Below are 25799 nucleotides of genomic sequence, written 5' to 3' on the forward strand. Positions count from 1 at the left end.
TTATCTACATTACAGTACCGATACTTTTACTTACGTGCAAAATGAGAGTACTTTTTCCACCACTGTCTAAAAATATAGGAATTTGAGACTGAATAACAAACTCTGTGTGTGTGTGTGTGTGTGTGTGTGTGTGTGTGTGTGTGTGTGTGTGTGTGTGTGTGTGTGCGCGCATACGCGCATGCTTGCGTGCTAATCTGTTAGTAGGAGGTATTCCTGGCAAGACTTTTTGACATATACGCTCCGCTAACATTTCCCATGGAGAGAGAACAAACAGACCTGCAACTACAGTGCTGTACGGCAGTGCTTCTCAAAGTGGGGTCCGGGGACCCCCAGGGGTCCTTGGGGGGGTAAAAGTGGCAAAAGTAGTTAATATACAGTAGCGTCACAATCATTTTAAATCACTTTAACTTTGGGCTATTCAAAAATAGCAGATATACAAGCTCAACCACTGCTGTACAGCTTATATCAGACCCCCGGACAGAGTATTAACCACGTACCAGACCCCGATACTTGACTGAAATCAATCATGGCGACTTTATACCCATGAGAGTACTGTTAACTGACCCCAGAGTATTGGTTTACTGTACGCCAGACCCCAGTATTGTTAATACGAGACCCTGCAGTGAGCAATGTTTATTATACCAGACCCAGGCCAGTACACAGAGCATTGTTTACAACATTGGTTCTCAAAATGGGGTCCTTGGGGGGGGGGGGGGTACCAGGGGGTCCCCAGCAAAATGTGTCAATATAGCGTCACAATCATTTTGACCTTTTCTACTTTGGCTATTCAAAAATAGCAGATCTACAAGCTCATAACGCGGCACCGAGTGCCGCGCTATGAGCTTGTAGATCTGCTATTTTAGAAAGATCTTGGAAGATTTGTGCAAATCTTTGAATATATATATTTCTTTTTTAAGCGAACATTTGTAACTCAAATCTTTGCTTCCGAGGGTCCCTGGAACAACATATTTGAGATGGGGGTCCGCGGCCAAACACATAATTTTGGGGGCCCTTGATATGAAAAAGTTAGAGAACCACTGGTTTACAAGACCTCCGTACAGATTGTGTTAGCTCACAGCCCAAGCCGAGACCATCAGACCAATGCTCATTTTAGCCGTATTTCTCTCTCTCTCCCCCAAACCTCTCTCTCGGTCACTCATTCCATCTCTTTTACCGTTACTTCTGCATCTCTCCAACCATCTCTTTGTCCCCCTTTCTCTATCTCTTTCTCCCTCCATGCTTTTATCCCGCTCTACCTCTTTTTTTTCTTTTCCTCTCTAGCGCACTCCCTCTCTTCTCCCTCCATCAAAAGCCTCTTTCTAATCTCAGAGTGGTTTAAACCAGTTTTTTGGAAGAATGTCTTCACGGATGAGAGCAGTATGAGGCAGATTCCTGGGATAAAGCAGAGAGAGAGAAAGAGAGGGAGGGGAGGACGAGGCTTTTGCTGTGTAGTAGTAGGCGAGGAGAGGAGGGGCAGATGGATTTTATCATTAGCGTGTGTTCTGTTCCTCCTCGCGGTTCCTCTTGGTTCTTTTGTGGACTTCTCACGTGTCATCTGAGACTTATAAACTTAATACTTTGTTGGCCAACCGTGGTGTATGACGAAAACATTGTGTATTCGACTAAAACACAAAGTGTTGGCGGCGCGTTTGAGCATCGGGGACATTGCCAGGGAAAGCCTGCCATCTCTGTTGTTTTAAGGACTTGTTGACTGCCTGCACACATAGCTGAGGACCCAAGGTCTGCGTGCAACTCTCGTACAACTGTCGGCTACTGGGCTGATCTCCCCCCGAGCATCTGGAACAGCAGCGGAACAACAGCATAACTGGAGTTTGAACAACACAACAGGGACATGAGAACACACAGACAGAGAGAGAGACAGAGAGAGAGAGGGAGAGAGAGAGAGAGCATCTCCAACACTGACAGAGATCTTACAACAAAGCTTCAGTGTTCTCCAGCTGATGAAGAATGTGACCAACCAGGGAGCAGGACAAGAGCAATATCCCTCACTAAATGTTTAGCTTTCCCGTCTAATTTGACTCTCTATCCCCGTCTTCCTCTCCTCTCTCTCCCTCCAGTTTAAAAAATGCCTCGCACTGGTTCTCATCAACCTGTGGGTCGGGACCCCCAGGGGGGTCCTCCACATGATTTTTGGGGGGTTCCCCAGATGATTAGCTTAATGTGCAACATTGTTTTCTCACTCAACAGTAAACAAACCAACAAAGTATAAGTGTATACAGGGTATCGGCACATTTCTTAAGTGACCATTTAAGGACTTTTAAGCTCCAATACCTCTAAAATAAAATAAATGACGTTGGCCAAATCGTCAAATATTAGAGACAGAAATTGTGAAAATAGCAGATCTACATGTTCACAACGCAATGTAGATCTGCTATTTTCACAATGGAACCGAGACAAACTAAATGTAATGCCTCAAACTCCTACAATTCTAAGTAATGGTCAGGGTGGGGGGTCCCCAGTTTAAATACGATTATTTGGGGGGGGGGGGGGGGGTCATGGCCTGAAAAGGTTGAGAACTACTGCTCTAACATACCTCCCCCCCTTTACATGGTTGTGTGTGCGTTAGGTGGTTGTACAAAATAATTGGGCAGGATTTACAACAAAGTAAAAGCATGAGTGTCCAAAAAGCCAAAGCCATCAAACAAGGAGCTCTATGCATGCCCTATCCAGGAGCTGATAAAGCTGCACCATTTACACCCATTAAGTGGTCCGTACTGTCCCACACAGGGAGGCTACTGTCTGCACACACAAAAGGGTCTCTAAGCCTGCTATGGGCCAAGTTTGGTCACACACACACACACACACACACACACACACACACACACACACACACACACACACACACACACACACACACACACACACACACACACACACACACACACACACACACACACACACACACACACACACACACACACACACACACACACACACACACACACACACACACACACACACACACACACACACACTCTTGTGGAGGAATTATGGCAGAATAATGCATTGTTCTGAAAGACCAAGACACAACAGATTAAATTAAATCAAATGATAAACACAGAGGTTTTGACAGTGAGTGAGAAGAGAGTGACTTTCCTAGAAGCAGTCAACTAGAAAGAAAAAAAAAATCGTAATTTCTCGCTATATCTTTCTAAAGCAGAGCTGACAGGTCAGCCTCCCACGTTGTGTTTTTGTCAAAAGTAGTAAATCTGAGACAGACGGCTGGGAGGCACTAGGCCAGCAGAGGTAGATCAGTGGTTTGCCAAAGCCTTTCTGGATCAGGGGGGGGGGGGCCCACTTGAAAATATTTGAAAAGCATTTGTTGTGGCCCACCCATCTGTCTGACCACTTAACACGGCAGCCACGTGGGTCAGATGGGAGTGCCCGAACAGAAGATTTAACCCATTAAGACCTGAGGCGATTCTTAAAAATGTTTTTCTAAATCAAAACAGTTTTTTGAAAAGAAATCTAAAAACATTTTTTTCAAGATTTTTCAAAAATAGCAGATCTACAAGGTCATAGCGCGGCACTCGGTGCCGCGCTATGAGCTTGTATATCTGCTATTTTTGAATAGCCAAAGAAATCTAAAGTGACACAGATGCGTTCCAGGTCTTAATGGATTAAGTTGAAAAGATAAAAAGATATTCAAAAGTTTCCAAAAATGTTTTGATATTTTTCAAGAATCTTCAAAAACAGCAGATGTACAAGCTCTTTATGAATAGCCAACGGATATAGTGGTTACAATGATTGTGATGATGTATTAAACAAATTTAGCTGGGGACCCCTGGAACCCCCTGGGGGCCAATGTTCTCTACACCCTCCCCAGACGACCCAGTAGGGGTTGGCAGTGACAGGAACTATGCAAACATGGGGGGAATTGGCAAAGACTGAATTGTGGGAGAGGATAAAAAAAACATATGAAAAAGATTTTTAAAAGAACATTTTTGTTCAGCTTAATGTAGTCAGAGCAGATCTGTGCCATCAATCGATCAATTGTGTTCCGGGCTTGGATCAATGGAAGAAAACATCATATACATTTAGTTCCTATTCATCTGTATCACAATGAATACATCATATTAATCTGTATCACAATGAATAAATATATGTATTTGGCCGCGGACCCCCATCTGAAAACATTCTGTTCCAGGGACCCCCAGAAGCACAGATTTGAGTCAAAAATGTTCCCTTTAAAAATATATATTCAAATATTTGCACAAATGTTCGCGATTTTTCGAAAATAGCAGATCTACAAGCTCGTAGCGCGGCACTCGGTGCCGCGCTACGAGCTTGTAGATCTGCTATTTTCGAATAGCCCAAAGAAATCTTAAAATGACACGAATGCGTTCACGGATTGAATGGGTTAATATCTTATTAACCCAATAATCTTCAATTATTTGGGGGCCCACTTGCAATGTCCTCACGGCCCCCCCAGTGGGGCCCCCGCCCCACAGATTGGGAACCGCTGTTGTGTGTAGACGCAAGCTGGGAGCGTTTTGTGGGGAAGCCACTCTGCCGCCCACTAATTCCTCCAGCCAGACCAGAGCCAGACCCAGACCAGGGTTTTGGAATAGAAAGCAACCTCTGTAGCAACCATCCACATCTAAAGACTGTACGGAAGGTGACCAGCGTTTGGCCAGTGGTCACAGCCTAGTAGGTACATTCCCAGTCCTTTGTTTTTTTAAAACATTGTTATCCTGAAAACCCACACAACAGTAGTTGCAACAAATTGGAATTAATCCATTATGTCCGGGAAAGCATCAGCGTCATTTTAGATTTATTTGGCTTTTCAAAAATAGCAAGCTCATAGCGTGTGGCTATGAGCTTGTAGATCTGCAATATTTTAGAAAAATCGTGAAAATGTGTGCAAATCTTTGAATATATATATTTTTAAAGCGAAATTTTTTAACTCCAATATTTGCTTCTGGGGGTCCCTGGAATAAAATATTTTGAGATGAGGGTCCGCGGCCAAATACATATAATTTTGGGTGTCCTTGACATGAAAAGGTCGGAGCACCACTGATATAGCAACATATTGTTAGGATTTAGAAAACATATTTTGTTCCAGGGACCCCCCAGAAGCAAAGATTTGAGTTAAAAATGATCGCTTAAAAAAATATATAAATTCAAAGATTTGCACACATTTTCACTATTTTTCAAAAATAGCAGATATACAAGCTCATAGTGCGGCGCCTTGTATATCTGCTATTTTTTAATAGCCAAAGAAATCTAAAATGACACAGATGCGTCCCCGGATCGAATGTGTTAACTAACTAAACTGAAGAAACGGGTTTAGAACTAACAAGTTGAACGAAAAAGGTGAATCGGAGGATCACAACACAACTCAATACAAACCAGGAAAAGGAAATATTCCATGCTGGTGTCCAGGGTCAGTCACGGTTAGAGTGCTAGGGGTCACGAGGTCAATGCTGGGACTGTAAACTCTACCTGACCTTTTTAACCACATGAACCCTAGCGTCTCTATTCTGGGGGCGAACACAGTGTGTCCACTCACGACGCATTGTTGTGAGCTTGAGGATCGGCTATTTTCGGCATAGAAAATAGGAGGTCAAACTAAGTATATTGGGTTTATGTGGTTAACTCTGTTGAAATGGTCAAAACCTGTGTGCGTGCGTGCGTGCGTGCGTGCGCGCGTGCGCGCGCGCGCGCGTGCGTGCGTGCGGAGCAGAGGAAAGACATCATGATCATCAGAGGTAAATATTTGTCTGGCTCCGTTTGTGGAGGTTTAAAGAAAAAACACACACACACAAATCGTTTGGCCAAGGCGAAAACAGAACAGAGGATGAGAGAGTGAGAGAGAGTTTCCATATCGCTTTCATTTATTTTCACAGCGGGGAGGGGAGATTTCACCCAGGAGACCTCCTCTTTGTCAGCCCACCTCCCCAACAAAACACACTGTGCTTCACAGATAGACAGGAAGTTAAAATAAAAAACGCAGGGAAGGGTGGGGGGGTGGAGGAGAGGAGAGGAGAGGGAACCGATAGACAAAGAGAAAAACGGAACGAGAGAGAAAGCGAGAGGAGGGGAGCAGGAGGAGAGCGAGAGGGAAAAAATGCAGGGAAAAGTGTCTGTCTGAGCGGTGTGATGCAATCGGCCAGAAACACACACACACACACACACACAAACACAAACACACATGCGCACACGCACACCTCTCCTCCCTGTCACAGCCCTCCCCTACAGCTCCAAGAATGACATCACCTCCTTCAGATTCTGTTGAGTCTGACAGCTGTAAGCAAGCACACATGTAGACTGTATGTCTAAAAACTACATAACCATAAAGACAATACAAATTCACATACATAGGCTGTATGTCTAAAAACTACATAAGCATAAAGACAATACAAATTCACATACATAGGCTGTATGTCTATGAACTACCATAAATACAATACAAATTCACATACATAGGCTGTATGTCTATAAACTACGGTACCACCATACAATACATATTCACAAATGTAGGCTGTACGTCTATATATATAATATATCATATTCAAATGTTGTAATGCACCATTTCATAATCTGCACGGTGGTCATAACGTTGGACATTTCCAGGTTGGACAGTATCCGATTCAGGGGTGCAACAGTTCATCAACAAATCAGCTGACAACTGATTTCCTAATATGATCTGCCTTAGTACAGCAGAGAGAGCCAGACCATTACTCCAACCTTGTGAAACTTTTCCATGGCACTGTGACTAGCAGCATTTCTCTCTCTCTCTCTCTCCTCATGCAGCCCTGCAGGGATGCATGGTCAAGCTGGCTTTCCTCAGTCAGACAGACGGTGCAGAGGAAAAGGATTAGCTGTGAGGTGAACCTTCACCGAACAAGCGCTGAGATCTGAGACCGGACGCGACGCGAGGAGCCGTTGACTTTCAGCAAGGACAAAGCTAACTCTGTTCCCTTCTTTTTGAGACGAGACATTCAGCACACACGGTAGCACCGGCAGCCAGGTGACGAAAGACCAGAAACACATCGATACTGTACGATTGGAGAGCAGACGGACAGACAGACAGACAGACAGACAGACAGACAGACAAGACAAGACAGACATTTCCCACCTGCCAACAGCAGGTGGGAAAACAGACTAATTAACCCACGTGAACCCTAGTCATAATAGGTTAAAAATAGACAGACATTTGGCAAAAAGAAACAAACATTTGGTGAAAGTTGGCAAACATCCTCAGTGAAAATAGCCGATCTACAAGCTCACAACGCATTACGTTTCAACTCGTTGTGAACTTGTAGATCGGCTGTTTTCGCCAATTGACGTACGAGAAAGTACTGTATACAGGGTTTAAAAAAGGTTAAAGTACAACAAACCTTCGAAACTCAGAGACATTAACACATATTGACCTGCGTGAGTGTAAATCCAGTCTATTAGTTGATTCAGGGATAGCAAATACTTAATATAATATCCAGGTCAACACTTGTCATGTTCAGGTTCATTGTCCCAATTTGGACCAACAGGCATTCGTTCGGCTCCGACGGCCAAGAAAGCACCTCTGAGGGCTGACACTGATTGAACTGACGCGGCAGCCAGAAAAATCAAACTGCTGATGGCGGGGGGGCTTAGGATTGCTTTAATGGCAGATGGAGTGGTCGGAGGCCATTACGCTAAGCATCCATTGGTCCTCGCGAGTTCCCCTACGCAAGCATTAACACCTTTACCGCCGGGCCCGTAGTTCTACGGGCCGTTAAATCCAACGGTTAAGCGCCGAGCCCGTAGTCCTACGGGCTGCGGTCTTTTCGCGCATGCGCGGTCCGGGTGCACTTTTTGATCCACTTCCGTTTCCGGTTTGATGACAGGAAATAGAATTATTTGGGATCCGGTTTTCACGATCACGCCCGCTCCCATTCTACAGACGAAACTGAAACTCAATTCTCTTCCTGTAGTTTTTTCTCCTCGCATTTCACTGTTTAACGTAATCCGCTCTAACTCAAACATGGATGCCCCGTTTGACACGTGGTTTTCACTGGGAGATACAGGGAGATCTCGCGGATGTAAACAGACTGTGTAGCGCTCAATCTTAAGGATTTTAACAAGATCTATGGCGACATTAAAAAAACAAAAAAAACAACAAAAACACCTTGGCACTGGTGAGTACATTATGAGATTAACCTCTGGCGGTGGATGTGTTAATGTCATCTCCGTTTGGATCAGCATTGAGCCTGCGTGCGAGACGGAGGCGGACTGGTCAGCTCGTCTCGAAGGCCTCAAAGTGTATTACGCGTACAGGAATTTGATTTAGCACCGGGGGGGAGATATCGACACGTCACACAGCAGCCTTAGCACACAGTAAATGGAGTTACTCTGGTACTAAGTATTTCATCGTGTACGTGCCGGCTCACATGGCATCGGCTCTGATGTAATTTCCCCTTAAACCAGAGTTGTATAACACCATACAGGCCCTGTCTCATTTGCAAAGAAAATCTCCCATCGTTTATTTTAATTTCCTCAGCTTCGGTTTCAGCTTTAATTTCCTCAGGCACACCCACCCGTCCAGCTCATTTTGGGGGGTCCTAATGTTGAACGGGAGGAGTAGGACAAAGACGCAACATCCTCCCAGTGGGGGCTCCTCACTGGCAGGTCAGAGCCAGTAGGGTACAACAGCAGTGGCAAGCAATGGGAGGAATTAACCACTGTTTTAACGACTAAAAAAATCAGGACGGAAAGATTTACTCAAAATTGTATTAAAACATTTTTTTTAATGTTTTAGAAATTAAAATAAAATAATCAATTGGTATTATATGCTAGCATGCTGTATGTATACTTGTGTGTGACAGAACCACAATTCCTAGCCTACATGTTCCTGGTATGAAAACGTTTCCGTGATGAAACGACTACACTGTAAAAATCGGAGTGTTAATTTGACTCCTTGGGGGGGGGGGGTGCCAGGGGGTCCCCAACTGGAACCAAATGGACCCGTAACGGGTCTGTAACTCAGAGAGTGTACAAATAGAATAGAATTTGAATTGTACACTCTCTGACTTAAATTAGTCCCTGAGGATTTGATTGTGTATGAGACAAACTCAACGGAGTGTCCACACCCACAGGCTGATGATGTGCAACGTGGCAAAACAGGTAGCTGCACATCTCTGTCCCTTTAATAAACACGGGTTCGTATAGAATGACTGTAAGACTTCTAAATGTTTACGAGAAGAACATCTAAGGGGGGGAAAAAAAGGTCATATGGCTGATGGGAAGTTACTTGTTAGGGCGGGATTGATGTTGAGCATTCCAAATCCTCACGCGGACGCCAAGATGTAGCCTACGGTACAACGTGGACAAACCGGTAGCTCAACACACACAATTATACACTGTGCTCTCTCTATCTCTGTCTCTCCCCCCCCCCCCCCCCACACACACACACACACACACACACACAGACAACACCCCCCTTGCCCTCCTAGGCAGTCTGTCCACATGTTTGTCATCAGCTGTCATATCCTTGCAGGCGGTAGCCTCTCCATACATATTCATCCCCTCTTCTTGTCTGCCAGCCTGCAGCTCACAACATCCACCGGCTGCAAATGTCAACGGCCACAACAGCCATTTGTTTCAGCCTGTATTTGGCTTTTTCCTGTCAGTTCTTCGGCAAGTGAGCGCGCACACACACACACGCACCCGTGCGCACACACACACACACACACACACACACTCACTCACACGCACACACACCAAAGAGAGAGAGAGAGAGGTAGCAAAGGTTTGTGGGTAATTGAAGAGCAGGTGTTGTGGCTGATTGATATGTGATGAGTTGCCACTGTTGAACTAGATGCATGGGCGAAACGTTGTTTGGTTAAAATAATTTTAAAAAAAGACGGGAGAGCTGTAGCCTCAATATTTCAGAGATATTATTGACTGATGAACTTCAGACGATGACTATGATTTTCCAAAGTGGATCTAGTTTTGTAGTTTTATAGGTTTCCTTGTGGAACAGTGGTTGAGACAGCAGACACAGTGCTGCATGCATCGCAACACGTTGTGAGCTTGTACATCGGTTATTTTTAGTGTGACAAAGTAGGCCATTCATTTACGAAAAACATTTAAAAAAAGCAACAATATATTATATGCTGTTAAATAAAGTGACTGACACTTTAAATGGAAAAGCTTTTCCCCACTTGGGGCACTATGAGGAGTGAGACAGCAGAGGGTGTCATCGTCATATAATGCATTGGTTCTCAAAGTGGGGTCCTTAGTAGTGGGAGAAATATGTGAAAAAGTTGTTCACTTCCGGCAGAAAGTGTGAAATTTTGCACCTAGGGGTATTTTTGGGCGCTGAATTCAAAAATTGCCGGATCCAAGAAGTCAGACCAAAGCATCTGACTTATTAATTAGATAATTAGCATATTTGCTGCAAATATGCTAATTATCTAATTAATTATGCACAATACAAAAATGTACATGGCAGAAATGGATTCTACGGGAAAAAACACATAAGAATCAACTGAGAAAAGTTTGGTACACCCTTTTATCGAATTGTTATATATATCATTATGCCAATTGATTCCTCCCCACACACAGTGTGTTGTCACTGCTGTTGTATTCTACTGACTCACCTGCCAGTGAGGAGCCCCCACCGGGAGGACGTAGAGCTTTTCCACTTGTGGGACAATACATTTATTTCTCATTAACTTGTTTATTTAATCTGTCCTACTCTGTTCTTCTTGGAAGCATTGTCCTGAACAGAAACACAGTTCTGTGCATGGTAGATTAGCCGCAAAACATTTGCATTTTCCAGCACACCGTTTTTTACACATGCATTTGATCAGCTCTCGACACCCTTTAGACGCCACCTCTGCCATCACCGTCCAAAATGGACACCAGCCATCGTCCTAACTTTTCACCCATCCCCAATCTACAGGTGAAGGAATCTCTGGGTTGGCAATTTGGGACTGTCCCCAGATGTGACCAGCTTGAAATACTGCTCTCTTCACATGTTGACGAAGTGCCTCCTTTGTGGGTGGAATATTTTCCACTTTGCGATTTCCATGAGCTGCTTGCGTGCTCATGAGCTGCTTGCGTGCCTCGTTCACTTTCTTCAGAGTACCCCCAGAGGTAGATTGTTCTTTGCAATGTTATCATAGAAATTGATAGAAGGATCCTTGATTCGCTTCTCTACAAATCCATCAAATTGTGTTTTGCCAATGTCCTCCACAGATCGCACTGTGGCTACCACTTCATCAGGCATGATGACTTTGGTGTCAAGCACATACAAGTCGTTACTGTCTTCTGAGAATCGATTCCCCAGCTTTTCGAACGTACTGATTGCATTATTGAGATCTGATGCAAAGGCTTTCTGGATTGCTCGTGGTGGCGGACATCAGTTTTCCTCCGTCCCTGAAACTGGTCTTCAAACTCATTTAGGATCCTGGCTATTTCGGGACCAGCCACCAACCACCGGCGAAGAGCCCCCTCATCTTCCTATAATTTGAGTAACCTCTGTCTTGGGTCGTGGTCTGTGGTCTCTGTCTGTCTTGGGTCGTGGTCTGTGGTCTCTGTCTGTCTTGGGTCGTGGTCTGTGGTCTGGCAGTTAGGTTTCGCTTTCGGTTTGCATGCTGCAGTTAGGTTTCGCTTTCGTTTTGCGCGTTGCCAAATCATGTGCGAGAAACAAGCACCGGTGTTGCAAGGAACGTCTACGGTACGTACGGTACGGTACGGTACGGTACGGTAGAGTACGGTACGGTACGGTACGGTAGAGTACAGTACGTACAGTACGGTAGAGTACAGTACAGTAGAGTACAGTACAGTACAGACCGTACAGTACAGTACAGTACAGTACCGTACAGTACCATACAGTACCGTAGAGTACAGTACAGTACAGTACAGACCGTACAGTACAGTACAGTACAGTACCGTACCGTACCGTACCGTAGAGTAGAGTAGAGTAGAGTACAGACCGTACAGTACAGTAGTAGAGTACAGTACAGTAGTAGAGTACAGTACAGTACAGTAGAGTAGAGTACAGTACAGTACAGTAGAGTAGAGTACAGTAGAGTAGAGTACAGTACAGTACAGTACAGTAGAGTCCAGACCGTACAGTACAGTACATTACAGTACAGTACAGTACAGTACAGTACAGTACAGACCGTACAGTACAGTACAGTACAGACCGTACAGTACAGTACGTACAGTACAGTACAGTACAGACCGTACAGTACAGTACAGTACGTACAGTACAGTACAGACCGTACAGTACAGTACCGTACAGTACCGTACAGTACAGTAGAGTAGAGTACAGTACAGTAGAGTAGAGTAGAGTACAGTACAGACCGTACAGTACAGTAGTAGAGTACAGTACAGTACAGTAGAGTACAGTACAGTACAGTCCAGACCGTACAGTACAGTACATTACAGTACAGTACAGACCGTACAGTACAGTACAGTACAGACCGTACAGTACAGTACCGTACCGTACCGTACCGTACATACAGTACAGTAGGAACTGCGCATGCGTCGCATGTGCCCGTGTGTGTGCGCACACGCTGGCTCTGTGTGTGCGTGTGCGCGCACGAGACGACTCGCGCTAAACGTTGCGTGTGTGTGTGTGTGTGTTTGCGACGGGACCCGGGGGGTTCCGCGACGGGGGGGTGTGTGGGGGGTTGCCCGTGGGGGGGGGGGGGGGTTGCCCGTGGGGAGGGGTGACCGCGGGGTGACCGCGGGTGACCCCGCGGGTCCGCGCTACAGGACGTGCAATAACCTTCACCGGGTATGGTCTAGTTCTCAGTAATTACAACAATTCCGCCATCACCTTTCACAATAGGGTTCTGCTGTTCATGCATCTGATCGTGTGCCAAAGCAGAGAACTTGTGCAATGACAAAGTTCCCCTTGACAAATTCACGATGGGTATCTGGGGAATCATTTGGAAGTTCCTGAAGGTCCGTTACATGCACTGTCAACCATCTAATATGCTATTTTTGAAGAATGAGTTTTCACTGTTGCTACAAAAATATTAAATAAGTGTGAACCCAGTAATATGATCTCATGTGAAAGAATACCCCTGAAAACATAGGTAGAGACACCAACATCATGAGGCTCAGATGAAGCACTTTGGAGTAACACTGGTTTCAATCAAATTTGCCATAAAATAAAAAAAAGTAATCTGCTAAATTAATCTACAGAAACTGAAAATGTCAAAGTATTGCTGCATTACAATTTGGATTTCATCAAAACAAACTTGTTTCACATTCAAAAGTGATGAGGTGTCAAAGATTGGAATACAAAACCTAATTGAACCAAAAACGTTGGCGGCCATCTTTAATTCTCATTTTACGACCAGATCCCATGGGAAAAGTGCTTGGATCCGGCAAAATTTGAAATCGGCATACTTCAAACATGCCATATGCAAATTTTCACACTTTCTGCCGGAAGTGAACAACTGAGCCTTTTTTTGTTACATATTTCCCTCACTATAGGGGGGGTACCAGGGGGTCCCCAGCAAAATGTGTCAATATAGTGTCACAATCATTTCAACCACTTTAACCACATTTTATACTTTGTTTGGCTATTCAAAAATAGCAAATCTACAAGCTCATAGGTGCGGCACCAAGTGCCGCGCTATGAGCTTATAGATCTGCTATGTTTGAAAAATCCCTGGCACAAAATAGTGTTGAGATGGGGGGGCCGGGGTCCACAGCCAAATACATATCATTTTGGGGGTCCTTGACATGAAAAGGCACTGATATAATGGGCTGAAAGAGTGTGGTGTGGTGTGGTGCAGAGAACCAGAGGGAGTGGTCAACGAGGATGTAATGTGAGCAGAGATGATGGTCCTACTGGGTGAACCTGACGCTCTAGATCAGCCAGCCAGCCAGGGAAATGTACTGAGACAAGGCAAGGCAACCTCTCTCTCTTTCTCTCTCTGCTGTTTTTGTGTCTCTCCCGCCCGTCTCCCTCCCTTTCAAAAGTAGTTTCAAAATGAGCCAAGGCAGCGAAGAGTTAGGAAGTTAATTGATACTTTCATGAGCAATCATCTTCGAGCTCCTCTCTCTCTCTCTCATACTCTCCTATGAAGAAAGAAGGAAAATAGCATCTCTATGGTGACTGTCAGTCTAAAGGAGGAGTGCTTGTGGATTCAGCATGGGGTCGTCTGTGTTTGTGTTCTGTGCTTTTGTTTTGTTTGGTGTCTGTATTTTTAAAAAAAGAAAGAAAGAGAGAAAATGGCATGATTACTTTCTTGAACGCTGTATTGTGAAATATTCTGTCCCAGAATTCAAAATAAAAAGTATCTCACTGTACCCAGTGAGATCCGCCTGATTTATACTTAGTTGTAGCCTGGTGTTGCGTGCTTTAAATAGCAGATATACAAGCTCACAGTGTGTCACATTCATGAGCTTGTAGATCTGCTATTTATGAGCACAACACCGGCATGCTACTAAGTATAAATCAGGCTATAGTGTTGGACCACAGGACACACACTAGTGTGAACACTACGGCTAAAGACAGCTGGTGTCACCCAGCTGCATGCTGTCATATACCTACAGCAGTACTGTATGTGAGCTGTGGACTCTGACCAAGTCATTACTCATTACTGTTTGAACACAGTGTTATAACAGCATCAAAGTAGCATTCAGTCAACTGTCAGTGACACAGATAGGTGTGTGTGTGTGTGGGGAGTGGGGTATGTGCTTTTGAGACGGAGAGAGAAGGGTGTGTGTGCGTGTGTGCGTGTGTGTGTGTGTGTGTGTGTGTGTGTGTGTGTGTGTGTGTGTGTGTGTGTGTGTGTGTGTGTGTGTGTGTGTGTGTGTGTGTGTGCGTGCGTGCGTGTGTGTGTCTGTGTACGTACTGTGTAAACAGCCGATAACAGTAAGTAATAACTGAGCCATTGTCATATCTTGTAGCAGAGCAACTCTAAGCCTCCAAAGGTCAGGTGACCACACCTGTGTGTGTATATGAACAACGACAGCCCCAACCAGAGGTGACAGGCAGGCATGTCCTGGTGAAACACATAGGCGTGTCATCAAGCGGTACCATTTCAGATTAAATCAGAATCAAATCAGACATTCAACCATATTTGTCTTTTTATACAGCGTTTTGTTTAGGTTGGATTCTTTTTTTTACAGCACAGTGCACGGTGGCCACATGAGGCCGGGGCTTGGGATGAAGGCTGAAAGATGCCAGCTCTGCTTTTTGACTTGCTAGTGTGACAGAGAGGCCGGAATTGGACAGCCTGCCCTGCACTGCAGGCTGCGACAGCCACACAGCCGGGTCTCAGGGAGTCTAGGATGACTGGGCCTGTGTAGGATGCAGAAAACCTGGCTGGAGGCACTTTCATTGATGCAGATGATATGTTATGTTTGTAAGAGAAGATAATTAAGTCCTTGAAAGTAGCTGAATTTAGTGTCTGCCTATCTCTCTCTCTCTCTCTCTATCCAGATGCCTATCTTCCTCTACTTCTCTATCAAAAACTTAAATCTCACCAGTAGAATGTGGCTTACAGTCTGTCTTTACTAGACAGAGTCTGATACTAGCCACTATGACTAAGCCATTGTAAGGCACTGCATGAGGCCAAATCCTATTTCCTATATCCTTGTTCAAATTATGTTTGAGAAACCGGGAACAAAGATTTAAGTACAATTCATATGTCGGCGCACCGAAAAGAGCTAACACCTACGAGCTCACAATGCGTTGCATTGTGAAATTGTAGATCGGCTATCTCCGGTGCCCGACACGACGGAGTGCGGCGGAGTATAAAAGCGTTACACACACTCCGGTCTATTCTCAGAATGAAAACACAGTCACGAACATCCGCCGTACACTCAGCCATGTAATTCGGCGGACCAAAGCCGAGGCCCCGATAAATCATACATCAACGCTCGTTCCTCTCAGACGGACTAGACTCTGCTGTAATTAGCAGTGGTAGAAGTGGCAGCAGAGAGAGAGAGGGCAAAGAGAGGAAGGAAAGGAGCCATGTGGCTGTGTCTGTGATCATGCCATGGAGAGAGAGAGGACAGAGAGATTCTTCATGCGGTTGAGTGTAAAAATAACAGATGGTCAAAGTCTTACAGTGGCATCAGGTCGAGTCCAGATGTGACCGAGAGAGAGAGAGAGAGAGAGAGGGGAGGCGGGCAGGGGAGTGGAGAGAGATGACATTAGAAAGTTCAGAGTTAAAGACGATGCAGACTTCGTCACACGAAGGTGTCGCTTGCAGAAAATAGCAGACCTACAAGCCCTCAACGCATCGTGGATGCGACACGTTGAGGGCATAGTAGAGAGAACAAGAACAAATGACATAAACACCAATTGCGACTGGGATATTTAGCTTAGACAGAAGCTAAGTTCCAGGCACTCGGGCCAGGCACTTGCCACTTTTTTCCACAACTTAAGTTCAAGTCATTCTCTTATTTTGCACGGAGAATGATTACAATTGGAAAGACATTTATGAATGCATCCAGCGGGTCATCACAATAAAATTAGACCTAATGTGTTCATTCCACGACAGGAGACATGTGATGCTGTTACGTAATACCTGACATAAGTTTTGGTGGAAAAAGTCTGCATATATCGGTATCGGTTGACATCAGAATCGTAAATTAAGAGTTGGACAATATCGGAAAGTCGGATATCGGCAAAAAAGTGCCAATGTCGAACATCCCGAATCAAAAGGTCCCGCGAAACGCCCACATTTTGACGTCTGGATAAATGTCAGACTGGGCTGGTTATACCAGTCAAAAACAGGGGTAGGAAGAGAAAAGGGAGGGAGGAGGGAGAAAAGTCAGGGCAAACAGAGAAATGGAGAGAGCATTAGGAGAGAGAAAGAAAGTGATAGAGAGAGAGAAAGAAAGTGATAGAGAGAGAGAGAGGAAGTTAAAGAGAGAGAGTGGTAGAGCGTGCCAAGGCAGCAGTGTGTTTATCTCAGAGCCAAAGCCTCTCAGCATCATTTCACTAATTAACATCTATCTGCCCCCCCTTCCACCCCCCAAGCTCTGACTTCTAGCAGTGATTTAAATTATGTTCAATGTTCAGTATACATTATACTATCTTTGTCTGCAGGCAGGTTGCAATCATTTCTGAGTGCTCGCTGATGTACACAATTTGGTCTCATTTACCGAAGGAAAGTGTGAAATAAATTAGACATCCCCAATTTCATATTCACACCTGTCAAAAAAGTCATGAATACCGTTGGCACGATATCAACACAAATCACGGCCCACAGTTTTAAAACCCCTGTTATACTTTGTTGTGCGCTGGTGTCACGCACGACCAAGTAAAATACGGCTTAAAAAGTTAAGCGATGGAAATGAAGGCCTTTGTTGACAAAATAACCGTTTTTTTACGGATTCCTCCTTCATTCCTCTCCTAGGACTGGTTTCAGGTGAAGTAAACCTCCATCGTTTACAACAGTCTAGGGCTGGACTCAGACATTTGCTACAGAATTTGCTGCACAACGCATCTGAAACGCAGAACCTTGCCTGATTCATACATAGTTGTGCACTGGTGTTGTGCACCAATTGACAAGCTGCTACACACAGCAACAACTCGTGTAGCTTGTAGATCTGGTATTTTGGGCTTTTGGGCATTGTAGTTAAGAACAGCAATAAGTAAATAAAAAAGGTATTCATACAATCGGCATTTTAAAACGTTGATGTCCTCACAAGTATAGTAATATTACAAACCTGTGTGTGTACGGGGTAAATAGGTCATGTGTGTGTGTGTGTGTGTGTGTGTGGAGGGGGGGGCTGGGGGGGTAGAGCTTTGCATCTGATGAGGCAGTTGCATTAAAGACGTCAACTAAGCATGTAAATAGTGGGGGTTGTTACATGTGACCCCGTTTCCCTGTTTGTTTACAGTAGAGCGTCTGTCCTCAAGGACCACATGCATGAGTGTGTTCTCTCTCACTATTAAGGCATTACGATAGAACGATAGATAGAACGATAGAACGATAGAACGATAGATAGATAGATACTATGATCACAGGTAGACCAAGTACCATCAGTCTAACTAGCATCAGTCTAAACAAGATACTGTCAGAATAATAATCTGTACATTGAAACTATAGAATACTAGATTAACAAGATAACCTGCTATCTGAATTACATTTTTAACATAGTGGTCAAGAAAAATAATCGTAAGTAACATACGATCGATCAATCGATAGATAGATAATTCAGTCACCAAAGGCAGCACAGCAGCTTAAGATACAGTTACAGGGCAAGAAAGGTACAGAACATACAGCAGGGTAAAGACATCACACTTACAAGAAACACCATCAACAATGAACAAAATATACAGCACTACACAATATAATGGTGTGTGGGGGTGTGTGTGTGTGTGTGTGTGTGTGTGTGTGTGTGTGTGTGTGTGTGTGTGTGTGTGTGTGTGTGTGTGTGTGTCACCTCAGCTGTAGAACGTCAGCTGTAGGATTTGCAGCAATGGAATGTGTGTGAGTGTGTATATGTGTGTGGTGGTGGGGGGGGCGGCATTTTTACGCGTAAGTGCGTGCATGTGAGCAATTTCACTCAGCTGTGCAATCTCTCTCTCTCTCTCTCTCTCTCTCTTTTCCATACATGGCTGAGGGCAGGCTAGGCAGCAGCAGCATCCCAGACTGTACTGACTCCATGAGAAAACTAGAGGGGTGGTTTTCAACCCTTTTCATGTCAAGGTCCATTATTTATTGAGCATTTGAGCCATGGAACCACCATTTGTCCAAGACTTAGAATATATTGTTGGATGAGATTTTGTCCACAATTCCATGCTGTATTGATGTGGAGATTATAGGAGATATGACAGGCAAAACGTTGATCAAAATAACAATTATTTAATTAAGTAATGCAGGTGTTTAACAATAATGAACTCTTGAGAGTGTAAAATGATACCAAATGGACCCGTAAGGGTCCATTTGGTATATTTTACACTCTCAAGAGTTAAAGATCTATAAGGGTCCATTTGGTTACCAACTCTTCCATCATTTAGCTGGGGACCACCTGGAACCTCCTCAAGGACCACTGGTGGTCCCCGGACCACTGGTTGAGAACCACTGAACTCAATCACTGCTTTACACTCTCAAGAGTTAAAGATCTATGAGGGTCCATTTGGTGGCCAACTCTTCCATCACTTAGCTGGGGACCACCTGGAACCTCCTCAAGGACCACCGGTGGTCCCCGGACCACTGGTTGAGAACCACTGAAGCAGAAGGGGGGGAAACGGCACTCACACACACAGTGCAGCTCAAGAGGAGAGGAGCAGCTGAAACCTGACACTGACAATCTCTGAGGCTGACACAGAGAGAGAGAGAGAGAGAGAGAGAGAGAGAGAGAGAATATGTCGGCAATATGACATATCAATTTGAAGGGAGAGTATAATGTAAAAATCAATAGATACCAAGAACGCATTTCAAACTCTCCCTTTTTCTTTTTACAAATGGCCCCTGCCATCTTCTCTTTTTTTTGCAATAACAAAGGATGAAATGCTAAAAAAAATCCCCCTCATGTCCAAAATAAACGCAGGGACCATGCAGGCATGCATTCCAGCTGTGAACAATATTAAGCCTGATTTACACTTAAAAGTTGCATGCAGTAAATAGCAGCATCTACAAGCTCGCACTGAGCTTGTAGATCTGCTATTTACTGATGAGGAGAATAATCCCTTGACTGTCAAACTAGCAGCACTCCTCCTTTAGTAGGCGAACTTGTGGACATGATGACAACAAGGCTATGGTCTCCACTTCTTCTCCTCAAGCTGCAGTGATTGAATGACATTACACAACAACAGTACAGTCACACTGTAGCCCAGAGGACAAATGTGACACAATGTGTCCTTTAAGCCTCTTCCTTTTCTCCTCCTCTTGATATCTAACTCAAGTCGCACCACTAAATAAAGCTCTATAATAATAGCTCTCTCTCTCTCTCTTGTTGCAACACTTTTCATTCTGGTGCTCAAACAAAACTCCTCCATCCGCAGGCAAGAAGAAATGCCAGGCAGGGGTTTGGACGCACGCACGCGCGCGGGCACGTGTACACACACATACGCACACACTTTTTTTCATTCTTTTTTTTTTTTACACACACTTTTTTTCCCCCTCACACACGCACACGCGCATTTTATAATTTCAAATTTCCTTACCTTCTGACAACTCCAATTCCAGCTCTGCCAGTCTGGCTCTCACCTCCAGTGGTATCGGCACGGTATTATCACGGTCGGCCATTCCCCGAGTTTTATATTAATTTAAAGGCTGCTTTTCCCCCCTTTCTCTCCTATTCTCCTCCTCAAACAAACAAGCCCAGTCTCTCTCTCTCTCTCTCTCTCTCTCTCCCTCTCTCTCTCAACGCCGTCCGTCCTCTGCAGACTCAGAGCCGCAACGCATTGGAGAGAGGAGAAGAAAGTAGGTGCGTGGAGAGAGAGAAAGAAGAAGGGAAGGGGGAAACTATTATAAAAACGCGTAAAGTTCAAGTCCGTTTTATTCGAGTCTCGCCATGGCCGTCCCTGTCCGTCCGTCGCCCTCCTCCCGTTGATATAGTCCCGTACAGGTCTGTCTGGGAGCCGAGGAATACACACTCTTTTCTCCCTTTGCCAGAGAGAGCGCTGCCTCTCGTCTCTTCTCTCTCTCTCTTGGACTGTTACACACACACACACACATACATACACACGCGCACACGGCGGTGACTCGGTAACTCTGATTCGGTTGGGTGATTTGAGTCCAGTAGAGGGCGCCGTTTGAAAACTGATGGACACTGATGCGCTGTATTGGGATTTGCCATTATACTGTGGAACTGAACAGGGGTCTTCAACAGGGGGTCCGGGACCCGTAGGGGGTCCCCAGAGTTACTACAGGGGGGTCGCCAAATCTTTGTGTGATATATATATTATTATATTTTTTTACATTAACCACTTGAACCCTAGCATCCCTTTTCTGAAGAAAAACTTGAACTTGAGCCAAAAATAGCAGATCTACAAGCTCACAAGAGCGTGTAGATCAGCTATTTTTGGCAAAGAGGTATTGTGTGTAGAGGGAAAAAAAGAGCAGACCAAGTAAAAAAAAAAAAGAAAGGTTCATCTGCAACACAATTTTATACAATGTAGAGGGGGTCCCTGCTTCATCTATCTCTCAGCTAGGGGGTCCTTGTTGGCCTGTAGAACGAATTGTTGGAAATTGTCATTTGAAAATCAATCAATCAATCAATCAATCAATCAATCAACCTGTCTGTCTGTCTGTCTGTCTGTCTGTCTGTCTGTCTGTCTGTCTGTCTGTCTGTCTGTCTGTCTGTCTGCAATTCCACTGATGACTACAATATAGGCTATATTCTAAATCAGAATCTGTTCATTGGCCAGGTACTGCATGTTCAGCATTGCTCTCACATAATAGTACGAAGAAATATACAGCAGATGACAAAATAGTTATACATTTCTCTATATATAAAATATCTAGTATGTGCAAAATGTCTAATTCTATGTCTAACCTATAGGGTGGCACTGGATGAGAGGCCATCCGGGAATCAGGAGGCCACTGGCCTCCCTGGCTAAGTCCCCTCCAGTCCGCCCAGTCTATATATCAAAGTGTCCCTAAGCAAGACAATTAACTCCACGTAGAAACAGAGTAGCTCAGGACCTTGACTTCATGAGGCCAGCCTACAGTTTTATCTAGAGTTCGTGCCACTATATGGAATTCGCTATATGGAATAGTCTCCATATGGGCATGATACACGCTTGTGACGTCCACCGTCGACCCACAAGGCGATTTTAATATAAGATGTACCAGTACATCTTACATGACCACACTGAAGCTTATAGCTAGTAAGCTTCTGTGTGGTCACATGAATTACATTTTTGTCTCCGCCGGAGGTGGAGAGTATGTTTTCGCTTCGTCCCGCCGTGTGTTAGCATGGCCCCTAGCCAAGCTAACATTGGTCAAGCTCCACGTGACACGTGTCAATATGTTGACACCAATGCCTTCGATTGGCTAGAGGGACGCATGACGAAATAAAATCCTATAAATAGGTGTGTCACTTCAAAAGGCCATTTATGTCTCTTGAAGTGAGGTAAGACAGGATCAATCAGTCTTGATTGGAACAGTACCTTCCAGTACAAATCACCCGTCCGTGCGTGTGTGTGTCCCTCTGAGAACACCTAACATTGGTCAAGCAAAGGCGCAGAAGGCCAAAGCTAAGAAAGCATACTCATCTACAACAGTAACACAGAAGAGGACTATAGAGTTGAATTGATCCCACAACAAGGCCGAAGTCTTAATACTGTAACAATTGGTCACCTTGATCAAATACATTATGTAGCACTAGAGAAAACTGACATAGATCAAACACCAATCAACTGCTGAAACTGTTCAAGACAATGAAGATGAAGAAGACAGACAAGCATTTGAACAAACCAGTCAATTACGAGGACTCCCATATGACACATTGCTTCAAGAAGAACATTTTTTAGATGCAGACACTACATATTCAGTCGCCCCTGCAGAACACCAAAAACCACGCGCATTCTACCACGACGACCCGTTCTACCAAGACGACCCGTGCTATTAAAATAGCACAGGTCTGCTGGCGGAGACTTGTGCTCCGAGGAGCACATTTTCTAGTTTTAAAGTATGATTACCATTGTCAATGTCATACATTATTATCATTGTTGTCAACACATAATATGTGTTGTTGTTGACAACAACAATGATAACTAGACGCGTCGCAATTCAGGGCAATTGCAAAGTGTGGTTGCGCCGACGCGATTCGCGGGTGGGTGCCGCCGGGACCCGAGTAATACGCTGGGAGGAATACCGTCGGAGGCTGCGGCAATTACATTGTCACGTCACTCCTGAGATCACTTGCTTTTCATTTTGAGAGGATTGATCCCCCAAAAATCATGTTTTTGCATAAAACGGTTACGTTTTGGGCATTTGTGGCGCCCTCTATGGGTTAAAGTGGAAATTATTTTGGGGATTCGTTGAGTAAACCACCCTTGACATGTGATTCAAATTTGGGATTGACTGGACGTTTCGTTCGTGATTTGTGGCCTTTTTTGTAAAACGGGCTCCTCCCACTAACTTTGGAAGCCAATTACGGACGAACGGTAAGGACTATCAAAATGCCGTTTGGATATGTTTATCGCATGGGTCTAGAGATTGTGTGTACCGATTTTTGTGAAATTTGGACAAAATATGTGGGAGGAGGAGCTAAAAGTGTGTTTTGAAGAAAATTCAAAATGGCGGAAAATCTATCCTGACACAAATGCGTCATGACCCAAGGAATCTAGGGATATTTTACGACCTCCGGTTCAAGAGTTATAGGCCAAAACGTAAAGTGGGCTGTTATAGCGCCACCATGAGGCCGACTGGTGTAATTCTTTTTTTAATAATTTCGGACTAAATCATGAACCACCCCTCCAAATCTTGAAACTCTAGCCCTTACGGTTTCTGAGAAATAAATACTTGAATGGGAGTTTTTTCATTTTCCCATTAAAGTGGATGGGGAAATTTAATGCACTAATAAATCAATATCAATTAAACTATGTAACCAATCTCTTAGCAAAATGATAGCACACGATTCCCGGTGAGACCGGTCACTTTCACATATGGCACTAAATTGGGAAAAATAAACTGTGGGAGGAGTAGCGTGCCAAAGTATTGCGTGCTTCAGTTTACCAAGAACAATAGTCTGGTTGCCCTGTTAGGGCAACCACACTAATAATCATCATCATCTGCACCACATTACCAATATCATCATCCCCGCCATCTACTTTGTCCCCAGCAACAGCAGTATCATTAATTGTCCATTACTGGTCCAGGTAGCTTGGCAGTGGAGATCTGGATCTCTGCCAACGGCGTTAAGCACTATATTCATCACCGAGTGGTAAGAGTAAGAAACATGGGCCAGCATTGACTTAGAATGCAGTTATGTGACAATTATAAATGCATCAGAGTCTGTGTGTTAAGCCAGGGATGATGCAATAAAAAGTAATCTATACCTTTGAACCCATGTGTCCCATCCTGAATCACAACAATCTGGGAACCCATTTGGTAAAATGGGTTCCAAAAATAGCTGATCTACAAGCTCAAAAATGCTGCTCTACTCTGATGTCGTCCTCTAAGTTTTTAACTGCTTCCAGTCTCCCCCTCCCAGGAAGAGACATGGCTCCTCCTGGGTAGTGGGCATGGCCATGGCGCCTGGAGCTTTTGTTTGACAAGTCAAGATTGGACTTTTGATATGAAAATACACACAAATCCAATTGTTTCCTTTATTTTGGCATATATTGTTAACTATGTCACCGATATGACCATGGATGATATGTGTTACAGGTCCCAAGCCTGGTACCACTTTAACAATTTGGTTTCAGTTCAATGCAATGCAGCAATGTATTTCTCTTCCCAATTGTCCTCTTGTTTATTACACAATCTTGAAATCGTACAATACATTTTCCTACTCCATTAGTGTCTGTGACTCTTTTATTATATCCTTTATTAGTTACACAGTACTTGCTTTGTTCCATTGAAGTACATTAGTATGTTTCTATTTTCACTTACAGTATAAGCCATTGTTGGTTTGCTTGAAACCACATGAACATTACTATTCAAGTGCATCATTTCATTATTTGTACTGGTTTTAAGGCTACTATCACATTGTTAAATCAACTGGAATTTATACCCGACAGGGCATCGTCCCTCCAGGCTGTGGGATGTAGTGTATCCTTGCCTAACAATGAACTTGCCAATCATAGATCAATCGTCCACCCCGGGCTATGTGATCAAACAGCTTGTAAGTAGAAGGCGCTGCTTAAATATTTAGTTGTTAATCAGATATGTTATGTATTTGTGTAGTCCAACATATTTGTTTAATTATATCAGTTATATCAGTAATGACAAGCTATGGTGAGAACATATTTGCAGTTGTGACTGTATGCAAACGTTTCCTATAACCACAAGACTCCAAATTATAATAATCTATATTATAGATCAGATAAAAGTGACTTTCCCTGCCTCACATTTGTACAGCGTATACATTTTTTATTGAGAAAAAGAGAGAGAGAAAGAGAGATGGAGTGGAGAAAGGGGGAGAGAGAAGTGAGAATCTCCACCAGGAGGCATGCCCCAATAGTCATGGGCCATGGAGCACATTTCCAATCGGTGTCTGGATGAAATCACATCCACTTTGGCCAAAGCATCCCTGTGCGAGTGGTTACAATTACCAACTTTGTTGAGTCTCTTCTGACTTGTTGTTGGCCTTAAGTAAATTAAAGAGCTCTGTTATAGCCATCAGAAATTCAAGATCATGAAGCCAGTCTGTTATTTCTGAAACTGGCTTCTCTATCTCATTCATAGCCCAATTTCTGCACACAGCCTAACTGAAAGCAACACTTGAGCAGAGCTCCTGGAGCAATGGCAGGGCAGGCCTTGTCTAATATAATTTTCAGACAAATTGACAATCTTTGAGTTCATTGGCTGTATCATTGGCTGTAATAAAATTAACTAACTAATAACTCTCATAAACTGCAAAAGAGAAGGCAATAAATTACTTCACTTTGTCTTTTAGTTAACTATAACTAGGAACTGCATGGGTCCAATGTGGATCTCAAACTTGACTTTGTTTGACCAGCCTGATCAGTCATCTGTGACGCCACTCTATGCCAGTCTATGAGGTATCTATGACATATGACTCCAAATGTGGGCATACTGGGCAAGGTCTCAGTATGATCATTGATTTCAATTATAAATCATAAATTTTTTAAAGTATTAAACATAGTTATTAGAAAATAGTGGAGTTACATATGGGACATTAGCTCTGGACAGACGGACGGACGGACGGACAGACAGACAGAC

General features: G+C 44.0%; 1 protein-coding gene across 1 annotated transcript in view; it reads right to left on the reverse strand.

Moving 5' to 3' along the window:
- LOC308094349 (disco-interacting protein 2 homolog C-like) overlaps nt 1–20564 on the reverse strand; it is a 297759-nt gene extending 277195 nt beyond the window's left edge. The window contains 1 exon segment of the mRNA XM_080440954.1: nt 20108–20564. Coding sequence (XP_080297080.1) covers nt 20108–20189 — 82 coding nt within the window. The 5' untranslated portion in view covers nt 20190–20564.
- Nucleotides 20565–25799: the final 5235 nt, after the last annotated feature.

This window comes from Gymnoscopelus braueri (genome assembly GCF_963280865.1).
Source record: "Gymnoscopelus braueri genome assembly, chromosome: 10".
Classification (NCBI taxonomy): Eukaryota; Metazoa; Chordata; class Actinopteri; order Myctophiformes; family Myctophidae; genus Gymnoscopelus; species Gymnoscopelus braueri.